Genomic DNA, 25,445 nt, shown 5'->3' with positions numbered 1-25,445 from the left:
ATTTACAACGAGAAGAGGAGCCAGTTTGAAATCAAGAGGAACAACCCCAAGGACCTCGTGGAGAGAGTTGCACGGGACATTGCCAGGCTGCTAAACAGTAAGAGAAAAGCCTTGGAGGTAAGCACGTACTGGAAATGCTCAAACACTTTGTAATAGAAGCAGACATATCAAGACAATGACATTACAATAAATGCGGCAGACTCGCAACACAAATCTGTGACCATACACATAAATGACCTTATCCATAAAATCAAAGAATGTAACCTTCCGAACTTGCGTGACAAGCTTTTTGGATGAGTCCATTTGGACCTTATGGATGAGCATAGCAATATTTCGGCGAGAAAACTGGTGATCCTAATGAGAACATGTGATATTGAGAATGGATAGATTGATTCGCACTGCGATTGATTCATGACCATTTCGGTGATGACCCTGGGATGTTGTCCAGCTCACCTGCAACCCAGAGAAGCAGGATCCAAAATTGGTGGTCATAGAATCTGGAAATTGGAATCCAATTTCTCTCACTAAAATTCTGCTACTTTCGATCAATTATGACTTTAATCTTCAAAATAGACTACTTTTGTCTGGATATTTAATATGGAAAATGTGTAATATGACTTAATTATCGTAACACTACAAAATTGATCCAGCAAATGTATTTTTTCTCCAGTATAAAACTTTTTTTTTAAATATTATGACTAAAATGATAGTCTAGCTCAAGAATATAAGATTACAACGTAGTGTTGTAATAGTGTTGTTTTCCTGATTTACAGAATAAATGGCTAGTTTCGCATATAGTATTTGCATACTGAAAAAAGCTTGCATTTTTCTTTTTAGCTTTTTTTTTTTATCACAATAATATAATTAATCATGCACCGGCTCAGAAGAAGTGAACCTATGTAACAGGACTGTTCGGAATGCAGGACTTTTTAGCAACCTTTCATTTTGACCCTGACAGGGTCACTTGAGAATGAAAAGCACTGACATTTTTGAGTTTGCGCCGAAAAAAAAAAGAAAAGGACGAGAGTATGTATCTTTCAGAAGCACGCGGTGTTTGGGGGTGATGAAGCACATTCATCCCGAGGAGCGAGGTCTCTCAGGGCCGTGCTTTATTCTACAGTTGGGATCCTTAAAGGGAACCAGTACATCTCCAATGGCCGCGATTGGATTTGGAATGACATTGGATTTGGCACTTTTACCCACCTCGCACACACACGCACACACACGCACAGAACATACTACAATAAAACCCATCAATTCCACACCAACTTCCACATGTCCGCAAGACTCGCTGAGGATGGCGGTAGGGAGGAAATGAGGTGAAGAGTGGTAAAGGGAGAAAAAAATGAGACGGTCTGGAATGAGAATGTCTCCCTGCGGCGTGGAAAAATCAAGAAATGATGTTCAGAAATTCATAGATTTAAAAATGAGCAGGGAACGGGCAAGAAGGAGGGCGCTGAGGCAAAAGTGAGGCGGTAAAAAGTTTTGGGTAAAAAGCGCAGCTGAAAGGAAAAAAGATTGCTAAAAGGGAACGGAGGCAAAGAAAAATGGGGCCGGAATGGCTTTGTTGAATATAAATGTAAAAGTGAAAATTCACATGCTTCTTTTTGACACCCTGATGGTTTTTACTACTGCTCCATATGTGGCTATTTGTCAAAACGTGTTTGAAAAAAATCATCGACCGCCAATGTTAAGAGCGGTCCAAGTGGCCAGTTCTGAAGTAATGCATATGGTGTCGGGTTAAAGATGATCTATAGTACCAATCACATTTTTGAAAACACCCTCTAAATCTGTTTTTTTATTCAGTAAAAAAAAAAAAAATCTGAATTGTGGATTAATACTTACGTCATTGACATTATAAAGAAACGTTCATAGTAATTATTTCGTAGACAAAATGCCTTTGTTAAAAAAAGGATGATTTCGATCTAGATTCTTCAAAATTAGGCACCTAGTGCAGCTTTGCACGTCTTGATCCTTTCTCAGATTTATAATGTGGATGACGCCTTGTGACCTGGAATGACTCACTTCGTAGATGTGCTTTATCAAGAGTTAATAGCTTACATTTTAGACCTCCAAAATTCGGAATTACCCAATGGCACACCTGCGAGTTTCTGAATTGTCAGAGCGTATTTCTGAACGTTCTCCTTTGTGCCGTGTGATGGATTCGTTACCAATTCAAACTCTGCCTCGCTTCTCTTCCCAAAGTCAAGCTGTCACTTAAGAGCACTGCTTTCAAAAAGGAGGATTTAACCTAACCAAAATCTGGATCCAAGAGGCGACCCAAAATCGGCACCAGGTTATTAGTATGACTTTGGCTAAAATGTAAGTTTACAATGAAGATTTTATAAGGAGAAGGAACTTTTTCAGTCAAGAGTACAACATTTTTTTTGTACAAAATACATCATCACATCAAAAGGTGGGAAGTCGATTTTTAAAGCGTCCGAATTTGAACAGCAAAGTGTCATGTAAATCCTGCCTGACATCAGCAGGATTTCCTGTGTGTTTGTGCACTGCAGTGTGTGTGTAGTGTGAGATCTGAGCAACAGGCTCACACCTGAGAGCGATACCAGAGCGTTTCTCTGACAGCTCTTTGAAGCCGTAGAAGGCCGCCCAAATAGACTGTCATGTCTGCGCACAACGCCACGCGACTTACGATGACTGATCCGGAGGCCCCTCACCTCTCCGTGGACGCTTTACGTCGGATCGGGCGCCGAGTTCATTCGGGTCGGTCGGAACCAGATGGCGTCCCATCTCATCCGGTGTCACTCACGGCCCAAAATGAATCGGAGCTGTCAGTCAGGGCCCTCTGCTGAGATTTTTCCGCCGTGAGCAAACACGCTCAAGAGTTGTTATGATCCCGTCGGCTTCTGCGGCGCAAAAAGCGCCGTTGTCGAATCTCTTCACTTGAGATTTCTCTGAAGAGCCCGGTGGAATAGAGAGCGGGGAATAAGGTCGGCCTAATCCAATTACACGCATTTCAATACTACCCCAATAGCTCTAAGGAGCCGAAGGATGGTTGCCCTCGGGCTGCTCGTCGCCTGCTCCATTCATGCCCGGTACTCAACGCCGGCAGATTCAAACAGTAAAGGTGAGCAAATGAACAGTCTTTCTGTTCCATGATTTAATTCCGGGAAATTTACTAGAGTTTCAGTTAGGTGACTGCCGGCAGGCAAAAAGATTAAAATAGCGGTCGGTAAAGGCTGTAATCGCGGAGTTCTTTTTAAAAGCGATTGATGAAAGTATTTCTGGGAAAAACAAGATTGACCCACATAAATGGATAGCCAGAATCTGTGTTTGGCAGGGGAGAGTGGCCTTCTGGGCGAGGGAGGAAACTCGCTGTGCTGCCTGCTTAATTCACCTAGACTTTATTTCTACCAGTGCAGAGTAGTCCTACTATCTGAAACGTCGGACACGGATTGACCGGTGGCTTTACTTTTACTCTGTGACCCTCTCTGAGGTACGGAAGCGCTGCTAATATCTTGCAACTGACACACGTCGTTCCGCCCACGCTATTTTTCATGGATCCAAAAAGTGTTTCAACAGTCCAGTGGTTTCCCTGGTGTCCTGCGAGAATTACACGCTAACGGTTGGCATCCACTATTTATTTTCACATCAACAACGGAAGAAAAAAAATGCAGTTTCCAGGGACTGTGTGCTGAATATATGCTGACACTGTCAAAATGTAGACAAAACACATCAATTACTATAATGTTTTATCGTGCATCCATGTGTTTCATAGCAATACATGCAAAACTGCCGAGAAGGAATGTGGTTGGACATTTAAATGTTATAGAAAACTGAAAATGTAGTTGTTTCTTCACAACATAAATGGTGGACTGATGCTGTTAGATGGGCAGATGGTTATTTTTTTCCTACATTTTGGACAAATGGTATTGGCTCTCTCCTTGACGCGAGGTCCCACTGTGGCACCTCCCTTTTTTCAACATTAAATACATATACTGTATATATAATTTTTTTTTTTCCAACATTAACAAGTGAAGTGTAAGAAGTGCAAGAGTAGCCTAAGTGAGCAAGGCCATAATAATTGATTCTGGCTCGTTTGGGACCACTTGTCTTTCGGAGATGACGGAGATGCTCTTTGACTTAATGGTGACGCCGATAGTAATTGTGAAAGATTGCAGGAAGGCTCGATGTGGACAACCGCGCCGAGGACGGCCAAAGTGTGCTTGACAGAATTAATCCATCAGATAGCAGGAGCCTGCATCTCCTCCTGACCATGGTAACCAAGATGACGCAGTCAGGTCAGGGATGGGGAGGGACGGACCTGGTTACTGTCATCATATTACGTCTGTTAATAATTCACTAAGACACAGACTCTCTCACATGCTTTACTGAAGACAGTGCACACTTGGCACAGGTGAGAACACTTGGAACCGTTCAATTAATAAAACAACAAGACACGGTGCTATTTTTACAATTTAAAACTGTTCCCAGTTGTAGTAGTATTATTTAAATCATGGCGGCAGCAGGGCAGTACACTGCGTGTATGTCGTGCAAAATATAAAGAACGACATATGGATGGTGAGTTTTGTGAATGTTAGCTCCTCTTTTGTCACAAAAGGGAAGTTAAGGCGTGGTGGTTTTAGGGCTTTGGTGGTCATTGAGAATTCAGCCAGTCGTTTCCAGGCCAAAAATGTTTTTGATGGCTGGCATCCGGCCAGAATTACCGTCCGCGTCCTCCATTGTTTAATCTCGCATCGGGTGGATTGCAGGCATTCTACGTTTTAGTGTACAAGCAAATAAAATGTTCCATGTCTGGCCAGTCTGGATTATGATGCTAGGTGGACTGTGAATCGCTTTGGTTTTCCCAAGACTAAAAAGTGAGTTAGGCAAGTGCCACGCCTGCTACCCTATGACACTGGGTCCACATGACTTGTTTGTCATCAGCCCCCAAATGATTGACACCTGTGATCCTCTGCCTTTTTCTGTTGACTATATAGTATTTACGAAAGTGTAGATAAAATTCAACTTAGTGCCGTTGTCGAGCTCGCCTTATAAGCTTCACACTGCAGCATCGTTATCCCAGCAGGATTTCCCTTAGAGACACCTCACCATTTGACTTTTAATTGAATGGGCACAAATAACTCATTTAAATTGCCTACATTTAGCCGACACACTTTGAAATTGGCCAGCGGACCTCCAACTGAAGTCCCCTCCGTCACGTCACTGATGAGCTCTCGTCACCACCGGGTCCTCCGCGTTCCTGGCTTTTGTTTCCTGTTGCGTTTGTTAACTGCCCCGCATCGATTCAGTCAGCTCGGTGCTGCTGCTGCATGTCGCTGTGCAACGCCTCCAGCCGGGTTCATGAATCCTTCCAAAGCGGTGCGTAAAAAGCTTCCTAAATCACGTAAAGCACTTGATTTCTGCGTCTCTGTCATCCAACAACAGCAGCAGCAGCGTTTAGCCGGCAGCTGGTGTACACACACTGAATCACACCGCCGGCGACGGGCGATTATGTGGCCGCTGTCGGCATGAATCAGTGACAAATAAAGGTGGCGTCTCACTCTGATGGAGGGACAACCCCGCAACCTCAATCCACTCTAGTTCAACTTGTGCTAAAAGGTATACTGAATATTAGTATGTCGTTTCGTTCGTCTTTTTAGCGTATGTGCAGTATTTACCAGGGACGCCATGATCAAATGTTTTACTGATATAGTGCTTTTCTACCTTAGGTACTGCTGTGGAATTTTTAGGATTTAGTCGGAAATAGATAAAAAAGTCTTGTATTTAAGGTTTCCTTTATTTGAAGCTTTAAGAGAACAGTCGAGTGTTCTCTAAGAGAGTGTGAAGGGACACGTGAAAGTGAAGATTCTTATTCGCTCATTGGAGTGAACACCTACAAGATGAAAACCAGACCCAAACGCACAAAAGAAACAGTTCTTTGTTCAACATGCTTATCGGTATTTGGAGTGGAAGAAATTTACAACATAAAGGGAGGCCAAACCATAAAGAATGAAAGTGGCTGTCTTGAACTCGCTAACCTGTCAGGGTCAGCTAATCCTAGCTGCACAAATATTTCTCTTGCATGGTTTAGTGAAAAGGTCATTGTCCTTGTAAAGTTGAATATTTCAGTGAACATTATGCTCTTTTCAAGATTAGTTTATTCCTCTAAAATACAACACAATTCCAACATATTTGCCATAATTAATTTTAATATCATGTATCATAGTCACCTTACAGCAGTACTCTTGAAAATGCATTTTAAATAAGTGCAGAGGAAGTGCATCCAAATGTGGCAAAGACTCTCCATAACAACACAAGCGAAATGTAGCTCCTCCCCTACATGCTATTCTTGTCTCTTAGTTCAGATGTAGCTTCAATGTTGTGCTCTGACAGCAATTACTGTCCGGCTTTCATATTGAGACCAACCTTTGCCGCCATCTTGTGGCATCTTCAGATGTTTCAGAAAATGCACCAAAATCTTGATTTTTTTTTTATTATTTTTTTAATTTAATTATTGTTTTTTTGTCTCAAGAAAGTCTTAGTGGTAAATTCCTCAGAAGAGAAGTGTGAGTAAATAGGCCAGTTTGTATAATTACAACTTACAACTCATATTTTGTTTTATTTCTCTGCAAGAGCATGGCTTAGTCCGTACGAATCATTCAATGATTTTCATCAGCGCATAAGTAAACAGTGACCTATCTCCAGCCTGAAATGATCGACCCGCTCGGCATCAAACTCCTGAAGACAGAGCAGGTCCATCGGTATTAGCCGGTAGCCCTCGCCGTTGCTCGTGTTCATCTGAGCATTTTAATGAATTACAAGAGCGCCGTAATGAGTGCACCTAAGCATGACGCCGTGGAGGTCAGCTAGTTTGAATAATTAATCAACCCGATCGCCAGTTAGGATTTAACACGCGTGCACTATGAGACGCAAAAGGCATGCAGCAATATGTGGCGCCAGAAAAACAATTTCAAAAAGTGGGTTCGAGCAAAGTAATTTAGTTTCTCATTTTCCACTGTCCTTTGCAGAGGCAGTTACTACCTTGTGGTCCCATCAGGGATGAGGAGGAGAACTAGGACAAGCTCCAGTTCAATAAAAATAGACGAGGAACCGTTACGTCACGCCAATGACAAAAACCATCACATTGCTTTCAATGTAGCGAAAAATGGAGCACAGAATATGAAGAAAACAGTTGTGGACATGTTTATTCCTTTAGCCACTGTTTTGAAAGTCAATTTTGATGCTGAAATTGATTGGAATCTTGTGTTTCAAATGTCTCTGCATCGCTATCGGCACAACTGAAAAGGTCACTCGAGACAATGTCTGATGTCTTTTGTCATTCAAATGAGTTAGCTTTATAATTTCAACTAAACGTTGACAGTATCAGTGGCGGTGTGGCAGATCGAAAAGACAGCGATGCTGTCGTTCTAGATGAAGCATTTCAGGCATGCATCACCAAAGTCATTACCATCCTCCTCATGAAGAATATGAAGGACTGGAAACCAAAGTTCATGGTGATTTTGGCAATTTTTATGACATTTATCACCATAAATGTCAGCCTGGCATTGGAGTAATCAACGCCGTTGTGTGAGTTGGTTTGCAACGTTCCCCATCATCATTTTCCACAATCTTTGTTAGAAGGCTGCCTGATGATTCATCTGGCTCTCTTAAATCGCACTCTACAGCCCACAAAATTAGGCACAACTTTCCAATCTGATGATTGATGTCTGTTCATTCATTTCCTATACAGTACTACCTGTCATCACATTGGGAGGTTGATGAATGGAGCCTATGCTTAGCTAGGTGAGAAATTGATCACACCCTGACCTCGTTGCTTTTCTGTCGCAGGGCACAAGTTGACACACACCCATTCACCGTGATATTCGCACAAATGGAAAATTTGGAGTCCATTGAACCTACCGTGAATGTTTTTTGAATGGCTGAAGAAACCTGAGCCATTTTTCAAAAGCAAAATGTAACAATAATTGGACATGGTGCCCTAATAGTTACAGTTAATGTTATTAGCACATCACATGAGCCTCAGTGAACCTCATTTCAGCCAGATTAAAAATATTTATACTATGGATCATGTTTTCAGCAACATAAAAGTCACCTAGGACTTTCTGCGACTCTAAACCGGACAAGTTCTCAGGTTCAGGCAACCGAAAACATTTAATAAACAACACACAAGAAGGAAGACAAGAGCCTTTTACTCACAAGGAGAGCGGACAGGAAATTGCACCTTCTCAGATCTCCTTCCGAACTGGTTACACTTTCTGTTCGTCCCTCTATTATTCATTAGGGTTGACCCTAGTTACAAAACCACTTGCTGCCCTAAAAGGTTAGGTGAGACATTATGACATGAAGGTAACACTCAGTTTCTGATGGCGGGGGACCTGGATGGAAGTCCATATACTGTCAGTCAAATGCAATCACTGCTATCTTCTTTCCCAGGAACATTTCGACAGACCCTGCACTGTTCCATCTTGTGATTAGGTCATCGTGCCTGCGTTTAGGTCATCATGCCTGTAAACCACACAGCTGCAGGAGACACGGCAGTTCCTGCAGAAAATATCCCTATCTACCAATATACCGGTAGAAGAAACAAATATGGAATAACCTATATGCCATTTGCTTATCAGTATTAAAAGGCATGTTGGCAGGTGCATTTATTGAACATATGTACATCAACGAAGATATCTTGCCAACCGAATTGCACATGGCATCCTATAATTCCCTGCCCCCGATCCATTTGCATGCCCCTGTCATTCAGATCTATGAACTCCCATTAGCAGCCATCTGCTACGACCTGCAGCGCCGTTATTAACACACACACAGACACACACACACACACACACACCTGTTTGAACAGTTTAAGACATTTGTGGCAATTTCAAGCATTTGATATATGTATTTTTATATTTGCTGCTTTATCCTAATGTTGGTCATGACGGTGGTACAAGAAGAGAGAAATCTTTTTTTGGGGGGCGGTGTACAACATTTGAAAACCATCGATGTGGCTCAGCCCTTCTTCGCAGCCTTGAGAGATTGATACTGCTCATTTAACCTTGAAGGAAGAAATCACCAGACACCTGCAATGGCGTCACTCTCCCGGCCGCCCGCTGCGCATGTGTCACGAGGCCACCCTCGCAACATCGCGCGGGACGTCATCCCAGACTGCAACGCCCACCGCGACGGGTCACGGCGCCTTGTTTTTAAAAAGGCAGACGGCCGTATATCCGGATTACTGTTTTGTATGGTATTAAGTCATTCTATGGCTTCTTGCCGATAAAGGTCACAACATCCCACCCACTGTCCCCTTGGCAGCATTTCACATTAGTCAAAATGTCAGAACCTGATCTGCTTGGTGGCAGCTCATTGCCTTGGGCGCTTTTCTTCACATCTTCATCGCACATGTTTATTTTAGCTCTGAATGCGCCGTTTTCAGCTCCATTTGAATGCCTTTGCCCCCCCGCCTATAAACAAATGTCACATTCCAGATGCCATATTCCCGCCTCGCGCAAAACTATTCATCGGAGTGACAATATGGAAGTGTTTACGTGCCCGTATAGGTAGGTGGTTTCTCTCCAGCTCCAGCATCTAAACGTCGCCTTTATCGCAACAAATCCCCCCCCTTTCTCCAAGCAACTTCTTCAAGTAGCAACAGCAGCTGGTTCACTCTTTCATTTCCCCGTCACCCAGAGACAAATGAATATAAATGGCATGCTTTGTGCCTTTTATGCGCAGAGTCTTGCCGAGCCGCATAAAACACACATTTCTCACCCGGGTGGGGCTTTCGGTTTTGTGTCAAGACAATGACTCACGGGTGTGCCTGATGGAATCATCAGGCTGAAATGGAGAAGTCCAAAGGCAAGGCAGTACACAGCTAAAACATAAAACTTGGAGAAAGCCATGGGCTGCAAAAATGCTAGTCATCATGTGAAATAGGAAAAAAACATTTTTTTTCTGTGGTCTAATGTCCATAAATATTGAAAGTTAATTGAAATGTACTATAAGGCTGGATTTAAACGGCGTGGTTATTTTGACAGTTCGCATTGTTTTGCTCTCGGGGGGCACAATTGAGATATGCATTACGGCCGCGTGAACAGAAAAAAAATCAAAACACGGAATCGGATATATCGAAAATGTGGATTTTCCATCAAACAATCATGCATTTATGTGAAAATGATAGGTAATTCAAAGGCAAGAACATTTTCCTCAAGATAGGCGGTGGCCACAAAAGTCACCAATCATACTGTTCAATCATACTGTGCTCCCGTTGATGTAATGAGTATTGCGAAATGACAAGCTAAATCTGTTGTTCTGGAGGGTCAGGGGGCAGATTTGAGATCACCATAGTATCCAAGGCTGGGTATAATTCAGTGGGTTACTTTAAATATAAGTCGACTTAAAACATGTGCCTCAGCTCTGCCGGAACCACATCTGTCCCACCAATTTCTGCACAAATCTTTCTTGTAGTGTGGCAATGGTGTGAAGGGACAAAAAGTCCTGAAAAAAACATGTTAAAACAATTTTTGAAAAGTGACAAAACTAAACTGTTTAATCATTGCAAAGTGTAAAACAAAGCATACAACTAAAGTACGGCGGAAAAAAATATGTAAAGACCATCTTGACGTTGCTCCGTTCTTTGTCTTGCTGCACCACCTAGTGGCCAGATGGCTTAAAAACACTTACTGATTCAATAGTTAGTAGTTCATTGAAGACAATATTAGCACATGGATTTTCCCAAAAAGCACAAGAGCTGTATTATCCCAGAATATAACCTGTCACAACATAAAAATCTACTGTATATTGGCTCAATTTTAGGTATCTAAATATTAACCAGGAGAGAGCAGTCAATCACAAAATGTGCCTAGCCTACTAGTCAAGACGAAGAACACTCATAATAGCTAACAGACAGTTCTTCTCTCAAGTTTACTTTTGGAATGGTGTTGAAGCATCAGCTTTAAAGACTATTAAATATGTACTGTACATATAACATTATTTATGTGCAAATTAACTGGTCGTTAATGTTTATTGGCCTTAAAAGGTAATCGCTGGCGTGCTAATGCTAATCGCGAATGCCAAACATTTTTAATGGACACATTTTGTTTGTGTCTAAAAATGCATATATATGTATTTTGTAGTTATGTCCACTCATTTATACATTAGTAGATTATTTAAAAAAAATGCAACTTAAGTAGATAGATTTAAAAGATAAATAATGGAGGGTGTGATTGCGCGATTATCTGATGGAATGATCGCTAGGCTAATCGATTTTTCAAAGATTTGATAGTGAGAAAAAAAGAAAAAAACCAAAATTGGCCAATACATGAATTTGAAGAGCAACCTGAATATACGGCAGGACACTGCATAACACTTCAGCAAACTTTCACACCTTTTTTTTCGCCTTCCAAACTCTATGGGAGTCTAGTTTTGTTTAAAAAGTCAATTCTTTTCACCGCGGGAAACTGTGACACTTTGGTTTCGGCGACTGCGCGGCCTTCTAAGGCTACCGGCCACCCACGGCTATTTCGGCTACAAAGCCTTTATGGAAGCTTTGACGGGATGCACGAGGATTTAGAGGTCATGTGGCTTTGGTGATTCTGAGCCGGCGTCAAAGCGAGCGCCGTTTAAACATTCCCATCATGTTAATGTACACGCGGAGGACACTGACGCAGGGAGGCCGAGGAAATCAGAGGTCGGCGCCGTGCTTTTATTTTCCTCCTCCGTCTGAGCAAGCAGTTAATCTTCCTCGGCCGCAGCTTATCAGGAAGCCCGCCGCCCTCGCCCTGCCTATGGGGAGGAAAGGCGTCGCGCGCGTCCGCCTTCTCTTCCCCTTAACTGGCTGATTGAAGCAGGAGGCTGCAGATTGAATTATTTTTTTCCCCCCTTCCTTCTTTCCATTGGTTTGCACCGCGCTGTCAGTTCTCCTCTGTTGTGTTTGCGCCTTACGTGGAATCTGTTTAGGAGTCTGTCTCGGCTTGTTGCTTTGGCCCATATCAGTTGTGGTGCGGACCTGCCTTTTGTGCTGTTTGCGTGTATGTGTGTGCGTGCGTGTGCGTCTACCCACAGGGCACGTTCTTCTATCTGCTAGATTAAGTATTTTCATTGAAAGCGGGATGATGTTCCAGAAAAATACACAGTTCTATGCACTGCATTGCATGCAATGCAGACAGACGAATCGTTTCTACCTTTTTCTGAACATATATATATATATATATACACACACACAAAAAATATAAATATGTATTGTGCGTTGTTGGAAAATTGCAAGGAGTTAGCAGACGTAAATAATTCAACATTTCAGTATTTTAATTTGAATCTGCATAGATTGTTTTTGATCTTATTAGACTGAAAAAAGGGTGTTGAATAAAAGAACCATCTGACCATCTCACCGAACTTTTTTAAACATACAATAATTCTACTTGGTGAATGTATCTTCAACCGGATGATTTTAAACTCTCTGAAAATACAATTAATGCAACTCACTATGTTACTTTTTTCAGCGTACGTACCAGATTTTCTTTTGTTTGCGGGACATATACGTGATATGGTTTTCATGCAAATAAGACTGTTCCAACCTCTGGGTCATTCACTACCAAATAACCAAGCTTATTTAAACAAGTGTGCTTGTTGATTATGATGGTGCGACACTAAATCTGAGATTAGCCAATAGGAACAGGGGTTTGCTGGCCATGGCCGCCCAATTTTCTCTTTTTCAGGAAAAAGGGGCGTGGCCGCCTTCTTTTGAACCCTACTTCAAGTACTACTGTGTCTATTTTCACACAAGAGGTATTGTTGGAAAGGGAATGTGAATGATGATACAAACATAACATAAATGCCTAAGGGGATGGATATTTTGACTCCTCATTGCTGTTTAAAACATAAAATAAAATGTCCGAAACAATGTCATGTGGTGTACAAGGTAAATGTCAAGATCAAATTGTTAATCTTGAGGTCATATACTAAAATATGTGCCAAATCTTCAACATTAATGCAGATTTAGAATTGCTCTTTATAGAAGGGTTCAAAGCAACCCTTTTTGCAGAAAATGTCAACATTGGGCAGGCTGTAAGGTCCCAGACCCCCCGCTTCAACTGACACAATGTTTGAGGTTTTACGTTGCGCCATCTCTATCTACAAGCGCAAATGACATCACGGCCGTTCAGGTCCGGGGGTAATGTCCAATCACTCGGCACGCGGACATAAATAACGAGGTAAACCGTGATGGTGCTTTACTAAGCCCTGACTAACTATGAAGTGGTTTTCGGACGACAGCAAATGGAATTCATCGCCTCCTAAATAACCAGCTTTGCCTTCTTGACCTCTTTTTTTTTCACCCCCTTCTTAAGCCTCCTCATCCTCATTCCTTGTTTTCCTCCCCACTGTCATGAGCCTTGACAGCCCGTCATAACTCTGTCAGACTCTCATAACATAATGGCCAAACGTTTTTCATGATTGGCAGGAGTTTTTCCTTACAGGCCAATGAATTAGCGGCCCGAGAGAAGACGCGGTTCAATGCCCGGTTACCCCCCCCCCCCCCCCCCCCCCCATGACAGATGGCTCGCCGCTATACGGGGGAGAAGGCCTGTTTACTTGGTAATCACCCGTTTAATTTAAGCTTGTGTTTGAAGACCTACGGCAGCTGTCAGCCAGAGTGACCACGGGGCACGGAGTGCGGAATGAGTGACAGGGAAAAAGGTGCGCCATGGAGGAGGAAAGAGGGGCGGCAGATAGGAGCTCGCCTTCGGCAGCGTTGGGTTCAGGGGTGCCGGCTCCCTCTTTCGAGAGACAGTAAAGGACACGATAAAGGAGACTTTAAATAGTGACCTTGAAAGACCGCGTCTGCGGTAATAGCCGTATTTCTCTTCCTGTTTCCATTTATTCTCCCTTTCCTCGTCTGAATGCAAGCAGGCATTTTGGCAGGGTTGCGAAAAAAGAAAACCGTGTAAAATGTTTCGTTTCATCGTGCGTTTCATACACATGTATTTCAATATGCTTTGCATACTGTAATTAAAACTACATTTAAAATCAGTTACTAGCAAAGTTAGATAGATTGATAATGAAAATAAAGAAATGAAAACTAACTGACTAAAATTGTAGAATGCGAGATCAAGATTTGTGTTATGCTTGATTGAAAATGGATTGAAAGACATTTAAGTCCAGGTATGGAAAAGAGCAAAATATTTAATATGTATTTAAAAGCATGTACTTTTTATTGGAATGTTTTCAAGCTGTTTTTCATCATATCAATTGATAGTATTTACTATTTGGATGACTATAAGTATAGAAAAACAATTTTATTGGCGTTTTTATCATTTTATTGACGTATTTTTTCCTCAAACGTTGAAAAATATGAAATATATGATTTTTTTTGTGCAAGTCCAACAAACAGCCTGATGTTCTTTTTAATCACGTGACCATCTTCAGCTGTGGCCCTTTCAAGCGGGAAGGAGAGCATCTTTTTCCTTTAAATGAGTGTTAACGGTCGACAATTTAGGAGTCAATTAATTGCGGGGGTTGATTGCGCTTTGGCAGTTAACGCTGTAAAGCGCTTGTGCGCAGAGTGCGTCTGAGCCTTGTCCTCATGTTCTTCCCTGCCGCACCTCCACAAACGACATCACAGCTCAGATCTCTATGGGCTAAGCTGTGCATGCGGTCCCACCTTTGAAAAGATAAATTTAATGCCTTAGGTCAAGTTCCTCCCTATGTCTTTCCTCCTCTTCCTCCTGCGCGTGTGAGAGACGGAAAGACAGAGGGAGCGAAGTCGCAAGATCGATGCCGGGACCCGCGCGCGCGCGCGCGGCGAGCGGCAGCCGGTCGAATCGCAGCCATCGATCAGGCGCAGAGCATTTACTCTGCCAGACTGCTGGGCCGTTGTGGATGGAGATTATTTCCAAATTATTATAGGAGGCAGATGCTTGTCAGGAGATTCTCTCTGTCAAGGTTACGCTTCTCTGTCGCGTTCGGACGTTGTCTCCCAGTTTGTATTTTTCCGCCTTGCGATCCATCGCTTTGTATTGTTTTCGAGCTGGTTTTTATTTCTCTGTAAAACTGTCAAAGGTGGCAAATTACTGACCAATGTTATTGTGAGGGAACTCATGCTGATTTCTAGCTTGTTATGAAGATCCTAACGTTCTTTTTATTTACTGAAAACAAAATCCCTCTTGGCAACAAAAAGCAAGTCATTTTCAACACTTCGAATTGCTTCAAAAACTGGTTCGATGCAAACTAATTATTTATTATTATAATATTATTATTTTTAACAGTCAAAATCACTGTCGATCGACTTAAAATAGGAAGAACTGGAAGTAAATCTATTGGTTTTGTAATTGATGCAAAATGTTGTCAAACTACATTTGAAAATTATAAAAGAAAAATATTCATGTTTATTCATAAAACCAAGGAATTATAGTCCATTATTACTGTTCTATCTTATTTACTTTGTGGTGATATTTGGCTCACATTAAACGAATGATCAACTATTGAAAATACGTAGAACCAACCACTCCAAAATGTATCAAATTAAACACTCAAATTCTATGACTTGGTCCAATTCAAAACTGCACAAAAGATCTATAAAGCATAAAATAACCAACTTTGCCTCAATTCTCTTTTTGTTCTAAGAGAAAGAAAAAATCTAAGTGTGTTTAGGCAAAAATGGATTTGAAAAAAGATGAAGCATTTGCTACGCTTAAAGAATTGTTTGAAAAGGCTATGTTACAAAAATGTGTGAATCAGACATACGTACATGAGAACTTGTTGAGATTTTGCAACGGTTTAGAGGAGTGTGTTATGTTTTTTTTGCATACATTACATTACTCTAAATATGACATGAGTAATAATAAATACAAAAACAAGGGGTGGGACTCGATAGGTTTTTGTAATTCTTCCTACTCCCTTTGAACATGTGCCGAACTGAGATATCTATTAACCATCCTCTTTGTTTCACTTTAATTTTCGCGTTTATATTGTAACATGTTCACAATTCAATGAATTAAAGACGGACTTAGTATATGAAATGTATCAAATTGTTACTTTTGCGGCCTGATAAGAGATACATTCAGTAACATGGTAACCCGAGTAATTCTTGTAATATAGCGTCCATGCGCAAATCATTAGATTTATGAATAATTTGATAATAATACCGACTTGTATGCCCTGGCCCCTTGTTCTTGTCAGCACTATTGCATTTGTACGGTCAGCATAAATCCCGCACATCACTTTCCTCCAATAGTATGTTATATGACTGCCTGTGGTGTCAAACACTTTTTTTACAACCCTGCCTTAAAAATGGCGTTAACGACCAGTCCGTTTTTTTTTTCAAGTTCGTCATTCAACACGACGTTTTCGCCCCTATCTCCAACTGTACTTTAGCGAGACAAGTCGCGCCGCGCCGGAAGCGGGTGTCCAAATAAAGACATCAAATGTAAAAGCGGCCTGCTAAAGTAGTGACATTTTTAAAACCGCTAATCTGAAGCCAAAGGCTTTTCGTCATTTGATAGGGGCTTATGATCATGAAAGCGCATTCCTCATTGTCTTTGCACTGCTGGCTAATCTGATGTGAACTTTCCAATCGAATGAAGATGCGCTCATGCATCCGTTCATTGGTTTTCAAGACCGCTATTTCTCACTGGGGTGCTGGCATCTAAGCTCGGGCGAGAGGCCATGTCGTGTACACCCTTGACTGCTCAATGTCATACATATATATATATATATATATATATATATATATATATATATATATATATATATATATATATATATATATATATATATATATAGTTATACAAGACTAGCGATTACAGAGAACACATCATGGTATGATTTGATATTCCCCAGCGAGAGACTTGCTGGTGTATAAATATCAGGACACTTAGCTCCATTTCTGTGTTCTGAATAAAAAGCTCCTTTGGGAAGGCGAGGCCATGAAGGAGGGCGTAGCAGAGGAATGGAGGAAGGATGAAACCCCAATGCGAGGAATGGGGAGGTTTGAAGGCTTGATAAGAGGAAAAGGCAAGTGAGGGGGATTAATTGTTCACCCAGGAGAAGACGATAGCGATCAGATGTTTAAAAACCACCCCAACTAATCCTGTCATTTCTCGGACTGGAATAATTAAAAAAAAAAAAGGATATCTGGTGAAAAAAGGGAAACTGAGCTGATCTGTATGCTTGGAACATAAATAACGCAGCCGTGTTGCATTTGTTACAAAAAAGACATTTTATATATATATATATATATATATATATATATATATATATATATATATATATATATATATATATATATATATGTATATATATATGTATATATATATATATATATCTTTTTTCACATTTATTTATTTAATTATTTTTTGCCACCCGCCACCCTCATCAAAATTACCATCAATGGAAACTCTCTATGGTATACATCAGGTCTTTTCAAAGTAGTTGGAGTCAAGAACCCCTTTTTCTAAATTAAATTTCCTGACCCCCATCACAAATGTTTGCTGAAAAACAAAAACAAAACGTTTAAGCCAAACATTATTGCCCTTTTTATTCATGAACAGATTCAATTTGACAAGTATTTTTCTGACTTTTCAGCCACACTGAAGTGTACAAGATAAATAAAAAAGTGCTCGCCTCCTCATAACAAACTGGGTCAATTTTCCCCAAACATATTTCTGCCAAAAAATTTGTGTCTATATATACAGTATATTTGACAAATGACAAATTTATTACATTTTTAAAAATATATTAAAATGCTAGAACTGGTTGCTGTACTGAAGAGTCATGAATACATTCACAATTTAATCTAAAATAAAATGAAGTCAAGTTTTTTATGACTAACACAAATTATTTCACGGACCCCCCGGTGATCCGCGGACCTGCGAACCACCGGTGTAGGTGATTTAAAGTCCGTTTAGAAAACAATCCATTTGCACAACTTTATGATGAAGTTTGAATGGTTTGCGTATTTATATTGAGATTTTTGCGTACATTTCAGAGATCACCCATTTGCACTGACTTCCATACTCTGTATTTGTTCCACAGTAAATAAATAAAAAGACTTCTCGGCTCTGAATCGATCCATATCTGAATATGTCACGAATAACCAGCTTTGACGGCTTTTTGCATTTTATTTATACAAGGAAGCATACGCTCATATGACAATTCCGAGTTTTCAAAGGGGCCATCATGTTTGTTTTTTGGAACGCCGGAGAAAGAAACGGGAGGACCCCTAGAAAAACTACAGACATCGGCAAGAACATACAAACGTTTAGCTTCACCCACAGAAGCTCTTGCCCGCGAGGCGGACATGTCAACTACGAGACCCGCCGCGCCGCCTTGGCGTAGACACGAGGGAGGAAATGCACGTAGACGCGGATGTCTCTCAAAGCAATTACAGCAGATTGAAAGCAAATGAAATTGGAAGCCCAGAGCAAGACAAGCGACTGAAAGCCAACGACAGATTTGACGAGGGTGGCCGTGGCACCCGCCGGTTGGGGGTGATAGTGGTGCGGGTCACCGATCTACTTAGGTAGAGGAGCAAATAGACCGAGGCAGGCCAAGCTGCTCCAATACAAAGAATAGGGAGAGGTGGGCGGGATATAAAAGGGCCATAAACACGGCGCCCTGACGATAAACGCCGCACTCTGTCCCGGAGAATGACAGCAATAATGCGCCATATGTCTTTAGACAGTGTGCCTCCCTTCCGGGCAGCGTCTGCCGTACATTTATTTCGGTAAAAAATGAAATTGGCGCCGCACTTGACAAAGTCGGCCGTCATGGTAAATGTTTTGTTCCCTTCATCATAATATTCTGACATCCATGACGAAAGAGTCAACAGGGCATGGCCAGCGTTTGATGTGGGGGGGAAAACACACACGCACAAATTCAGTTTCTGTGCTATACGCGCTTTCCTTTTTTCAGATGTTGATAGTAGGACATGACATTCGGATGAAATAATTCCTCAAAATATCCCAAGAATTAAGATGTGCTCTTTCATACAAAAGAGGAAAAAACAAAACCAACCTTTTAACTCTTGATTATGCTAAATCTGATGGAGGAAAAAATAAGCCGTGCACACCTGCCATGCATGTTTTTTGGAGTGCGGGAGGACGCCCGGGGAGATCTCACGTGGGCCCGGGGAGAACATGCAAACTCCACACAAGAAGGCCAGAACCAGGTGGATTTGAACTCATCCCTGAACAATGAGGCAGATGTACTAACCACTGCACCACCGAGCCGCCTAAACGTATTTCCTTGGGACCGATTCCTATTTAGGGATTTACCGCCATCTTGTGGCACCGCACAAATGAATGAATGGCTTCTCCAAAAATAGCAATCCGCAAAACACTATATATCACAGGCAGTACCTTCCTGTGACAGTGTGTGTTTATGCCTAAAACTCAAGTAATAACTCAAGCCCCGACGGAACGCGACAGCATTTTTGTGACTTCTGTCAAGGACTTTTAGCCCATGCCATTGTTTTATTCATGTGGAATACTCTGCATAATCAGACTTTTTGTTACACAAATGGCAGATAATTGAACTATGGGGCCAATAAATAGAGGACACGCGTCAGCTTTCATCTCATTTGGTCGTGTTGCTGCCGCAGTGTGTGTGTGTATTGCTGTCGCCTCTGATCAAGGAGACATATGCCCTGCATTTTGATGCCGCGTCCACTCCCATCCGCCCCCGCCCCCCATCCGCCCCCGCCCCCCATCCGCTGGAAAACGGGCAGGTCGCTCAGACAACCTGTTACCAGACGCGCCGGCTAGAGGAGCAGTCATGTGCTGGATCTTGGTTGGGGCTCCTCTCCGCGTGCTTCACTTGCAAATTCAACATGGCCTCTCTGCAATTTCTTTCTGGTGGGTCACCTCTAAGGTTGAAGCCCTACAGGGATGCCGAAGAGACAGTAACAGCTTGAATGATGTTGTTATTTTTAGGAAAAGGGCGCCCTTGGGCGCTCTGGCTCTCGCTCGCTCACTCTCTCAGATGTCTGGTCGACGCTAATAAGTTAGGGAAGAGAGCGGGCAGCCGTTTGGGCATGTTTATGATGATCTGTCAAATCCTGACTGTGACTCAACCAGACGCTCCCTCACCGTCACCTTTGGCCCCCTGCTGGACCACGTGTGCAAGTGCATTTGGCTTATCATCCTTCTGGCTCTGTCTGCTCTCGTTTTATGATGACCCTTTTACGTCCCACAGTCAGTTGTTTATTCTCTGGGTCTGTGGACTAGTGGTTAGCACGTTCGTTGTTAATTTTTCTTATTTTCCTTCCTTATTCATTTTTTTCCCGTCACTGATGTATTTCTAAGACTTCCTTGCCCCAGCCAAGCAGTTAAAATCAGCTCGCAAGGGGCATGATGACATGAGGAAGGTCCTCGTACCGCCTCTACACCGCCCCCGTTCAGAAAAAGAAGACGCCTACTTTATCCAAGCAGCCAGTATTTAATTTCGGTTTTACGCCGGAGTTGCGAAGAAACGATTTTGCACAGTTGACCGGACGAACGACAACATTTTATTTGTTAGTTTTTACCGTAGACCAGATCAAAGTGGCAAAAAATGTGTGGTTGCCATAACAACCAACCAGCAGGTGATCGTCATCATTTCATTTCATTTCATTCACCCAATGTGGATGCTTCCAGCATCACACGTGATAACCCCAACATTTGAGTATCAAATGCAGTGGGATTCTAATGAGCAACAATGTAATAGTGTCCAGTAGAACTGTGAAGTCTTATTTCCATGTTTTCACTTCTTAATTAAAAGAAAAATGTAAAGAAATTATCGATTGCTCCATTTTGATTAATACTCTCAGAGAAGTATTCATTTACCAACTTGGTTTTCACTGATGTTTAATTACTTCCGTTGAGAAACTTGTTTAACACCGTTAAACCTAAGTGAATTTTTGCCTCTATGGTTGTTTTTCTTGTGGACTTTAGAACTGCTATTTCTCAACCAAAAATGAGAAAATGCGTCATTCCAAAATAAGAGACGCTTCTCAAAAAGCATCCTTAATTGCGACCATGTCATGAAATAATTTTGTGGTACAATAAAAAAATTGCCCCACTTAAATAGTCATTATGTTTAAACGCCAGCAATTTAATCTCCATGACTGAGCACTATATGTGAAAGCTGAAATTTGTATCTATCATTTTTGGCAGTTTGTTTATGGGGGCCTATCATTAAAATTAACTTTTAGGAACTTTTAATGTTACAATGTTGATTTCTCAACCGAAACATCTCCAAAGTCTTTCATTCAGTGGTGAAAATGTGCGTTTGGGAGCACACAGTGGGACACACACAGTATATTTGACTACCGTATTTTGCGCATTATAAGGCGCACCGGATTATAAGACGCACCCTCAATTAATGACATATTTGAAAACTTTTCAATCACAATGTAGCTCACATAACTCACATAACTCACATAACTCACATTTAATAACCCTAAACTCTCAATAGCGTAATAACTCGATGTCAATACGACCAACCTTTTTCAACCGTAAACACAAAAAAACTGGTAAAGCTGACTTTATCACTTCATTCCCCATCTATAATCTCAATATTGATCCATATATATGGCGCACCTGATTATAAGGCGCACCATCAGCTTTTTAAAAAAAAATGAAGGCTTTTAGGTGCTGCCTTAGTGCGGAAAATACGGTAATACTCATAATAAACACTGAAGTAGACTGCGCTGAATATGGGCTAATGATCAGGGGTGATTCTTTTCCAAAGCTTTTATGTAGGAGCTCGATGTCTCCAGAGAGACTTTATTGTTCAAAAGTAATTACAGCTGGCTGTTTGGTGGAGTTGAAGCCTGAGCACAATGCGGGCAATCTCCTGTAGCAATATGGAGTTTTGTGGGCAAGTGTGGAGGGAAGAAAAGCTTGATGCCGGATTTTCCTTCTGTTGAAAAGACGGTAAATTCTCCCCGTCTGTGGGTTGATGGTTTTGCATCAGCCTGATTTGGTCTCCGTGGAAACAGGCTAGTATGGTTGTGGGACCCTTTTTGGGGTGGGGGGATATGGAAGAAGAGCGCTAACGTTTTCATGGTGGAAGAGGAAGATTACGTGGCGAAACAAAGGCAGCGGATTATCTCGGCGCATGTTACAATGGCGCCACACTCGCCGGCCCCCGCTGACGGGCCTGCCACGGGTGGGCAGAACAAAGCCGGTGTCTCCCACCCATCCAATGCGCGAGGTTGGCCGATACGGCGACAATACCCAGCTGCCTGTCTGCCGGTGTGGGACCTGGAATTAAGCGTCATTATTGCTCCTCATTATGGACTTGAATACTGTTGGACTACTCCGAAGGGGGCAGGCCAATTGCTTCTGACCTGCAGGGGGGGCAAAAGTGTCCGCTTTCGTACAGGGACGGTTACTATTTCTTCTTAAGGTAAAAATATTGATTCGGGTCCTGTGTTTAAGTAAGTTTGAAAAAAAATGTATGGGTTCACAAGGGCAAAAGTCAAACTGAAAATTTTACTATATTTCTTTTGTTAAAGAAAAAAAATATCTTCACAGAAAACAGCTTCAGATTGACCCTTCTTTATATTAGACAGAATTTCATACTTTTTTCAAAATGACATGACAGTCACGATATTAAATAATTCTCTAAAATATATATAATTTTTGCTCGGATTGTTATGTAAAGCTCCCTGGTCCAAGTTTTAATTTCCATGAATCAACATATTTTCTCTCTGGCGATACCTCATATGTCACAATTCTGCTCATTTATTTATTTAAAACCTATATTATTAGTCATGCAGGTAGGGCACTAGTTGCCGACACTCGCTGATATTTTTATGATTATGTGAGAACGCTATAAGGTGTCCGAGAAATGCAGTGAAATACAGACACATAATAAAAGTATGTCTCCTCGGTTATTTCTGACCTAAATGTGAACTTGAGTTGCCACGCTGAAATTGTCCAAAAACATGCGATTCATTTTAGTCGTTTTTGAAGTTACTTTGTTGTTGGATGAATTATGGGGAAAGTTTGAGGTCAGTTGAGTGAAACTGATGGAAAGAAATATGGCATATGATGGCAGGATAAAAGCGCCCGGCCAGGTGGAGAGATAAAAAGAACAGGGGGGGGGGGGAAACGTAGGGTATGGATGCAGGGTCGGCATAACGGGGAGGGGGGAGGTAGCGGGAGGCCGAGGTTGCAAATCAAAAGTGAGTTTGTCTGTGAAGGTTTTAAAATTCTGAAGTGGAAAGTCCCTCCATCTGTTATTGAGGAACGGTTCTGACTCAGTGATTTCTATGATTGGCCTTAATCCCGGCCGAGTGGAGGAGACAGAATGAAGAGCTTAGAGCGGACCGCTCTCACTCCGACAGACTCCGCTGACTGCCGGGACTCAGTCTGCTGCCCCCTCATGGACCGGGCGGCCGCCGCGCCACGCCGAGCCGGCCGACCTCTCGGGCCGTGACGCCGCGCTGACGTTTCAATACGGCGCGTGTTTGTCATTGGCCCCGGCGCGCATATTAATGCGTCCCACGATTATGCCCCTGCGTCCGCTCGGATATCACGGAAGCCATACTGTCCCCGCGATGTACCGTTTCTATTGCGCTCGCCGCAAGTTGCCGTTTCAAATACTTGATTTCGTCTTTAACAAATGCCATCCCTTTTACCGTTCGTGTAAGTCTGTCTTGAAGATTTTTCCTTTTTTTATGTTCTATTCCACCACTTAGGAATACTCTGTTAAGACACACATATTCAGTGCACATTGTCGTCTCTTGCTCTCTTCTCTATGCAAAATAATGCAAAATATAAATTGATTTCCCTGTAAAGTACAAAAAAGTAGTGGCGTTTATCTTTGGAAACTATGCTAACTTCTACAATAACGGCAACATGAAATAAAGCTTTTTATGGCTCCGGTTGTCTTTCTTATAGAATGCCATTTGAGAGACGGAAATAATAAAATGTCCCATTACGAAAAATGACCTGTACAAAGCCCACTTATGCGGAACAAGTGCGCTCGTTTAGATGTTGAAATATTTCCTGCCATAAACGAAGATGGAAAAAGTGCCATTAAAGATTTGACAGGGCGCCATTTCAAGTACATCTCAATCTCGCTGTGATACATTGAAGCATGAAAGCTATGTAATATTAACAATGAAACAAAGAAAGAGGAAAAAAAAACACAAAGTCGTGTTTTTTCGGTTTTGTTTGCAATCAGAAAAGTCTTTTTTTCAAAGCCTGACTTGACTGCCGGTAACATTTTAGTATCCTGTAGAGTCATTTTCTTTAGCGTGTCATCCGGTGCCCCGCCGAGTCATTGTTAGTCGCCCGCATGGCATCGCACTACATGAAAAAAGAAAAATTAGTGGAGAAAAAGAATCGAGTAAAAAAGCGCAGCCCGGTTGGCAACGCTTGGTCGCGCTGAGAGGTAAAGATGATCAAGTAGTTAACCCTTGCCACGAGCTTGGTTCAAGCCCCTTTGTTCCAAACAATACTTGCAATTTGAATTGCAAGTCTGTCGGTCTGTCTTTATCACAACGTTAGGCTGTTTGACGGAAAAAAAAGTGGCTTCACAGGCAGCGCATTGGCCGCATGTCTCATTGCGCTTCTGGGCCCAACAAGCTAAACAAAATAATGGATCCCGTCCCATCGTTACCGCTCGGTAAATGTGTCTACCCTAACCCTGAAAAGACAAGCGATGACTACTGCAGGCCTAAGAGGCAATATTAATTTCATATATCAACATAACTGGAAAAGTAGAACTCGGCGTTTGCACCTGGATAACATGACCAAACTTTTTGGATACAATAATTGGCCCATAGCCTTACAGGGAATAATGAAAAACCACAAGCCATTGATGACACTCCCGAAATGCTTATAATTGTTTATATTCAGGGCTGGAAATAATGATTATTTCAATCACTTACTTTGCGGATATCACTTGTCGCGGAGGAAATGAGGAAACAGAAATTAAAGAATATTTACTGAGGAGAAGCTGAAATCTGAGGGTTTGGACAATTTTGAATGAAAAAAGCTATAGACTATAAATGGATAAGAAACAATTACCATGAACTTTGATAGCTGTCAATTAGTCAATTAATCTTTGGACCTCTACTTTTCGTCCACATTTGACTCCAAACTGCGATTCAAAATTCAATCTGACATAATTACAAGCTTGTTTTGTATGCACACGCCACCAAAATCACATCAACACTTCAACCGTGAGACCATTGCGTACCGATTACCGTCCTCGTATTCTGTAGACGTCGACTAGTGTAACAGTCCTTTCTCCAGCAGCTTTAACAGTGGTCGTCTGCAACAAAGAGAGATTGTGTACCGCGTGGCGAATATGTGCTCAAGGGTCTCCAGACTCACTCCTTTGATCGGGATGGATCGCATCAGCCAATCAGCAAACAATTTGGCAGCGCCGTTCCCTCGGCACATCATTACGAGCGACCTCGGTCGAGTCATTTGGCGGTTTTCTCGGCCCCCGTGTCGCCGGTCCGGCAACAAAGCCGG

At 41.9% G+C, this 25,445-nt stretch overlaps 1 protein-coding gene across 3 annotated transcripts in view; it reads left to right on the top strand.

Annotated features, from left to right (window-relative positions):
* Window positions 1-25,445, top strand: part of cacna2d2a (calcium voltage-gated channel auxiliary subunit alpha2delta 2a) — a 134,793-nt gene that overhangs the window by 38,811 nt on the left and 70,537 nt on the right. For all 3 annotated transcript variants that reach the window (XM_088422675.1, XM_088422674.1, XM_088422673.1), the window contains exon 3: window positions 1-117. In XM_088422675.1, coding sequence (XP_088278801.1) covers window positions 1-117 — 117 coding nt within the window. The remainder of the gene's footprint in view (window positions 118-25,445) is intronic.

Source organism: Hippichthys cyanospilos, chromosome 9 (genome assembly GCF_059441005.1).
Source record: "Hippichthys cyanospilos isolate Australia breed blue-spotted pipefish chromosome 9, RoL_Hcya_1.0, whole genome shotgun sequence".
NCBI lineage: Eukaryota > Metazoa > Chordata > Actinopteri > Syngnathiformes > Syngnathidae > Hippichthys > Hippichthys cyanospilos.
Note: the sequence above shows the minus strand (reverse complement) of the source record. Positions and strands in the feature narration are given on the sequence as shown.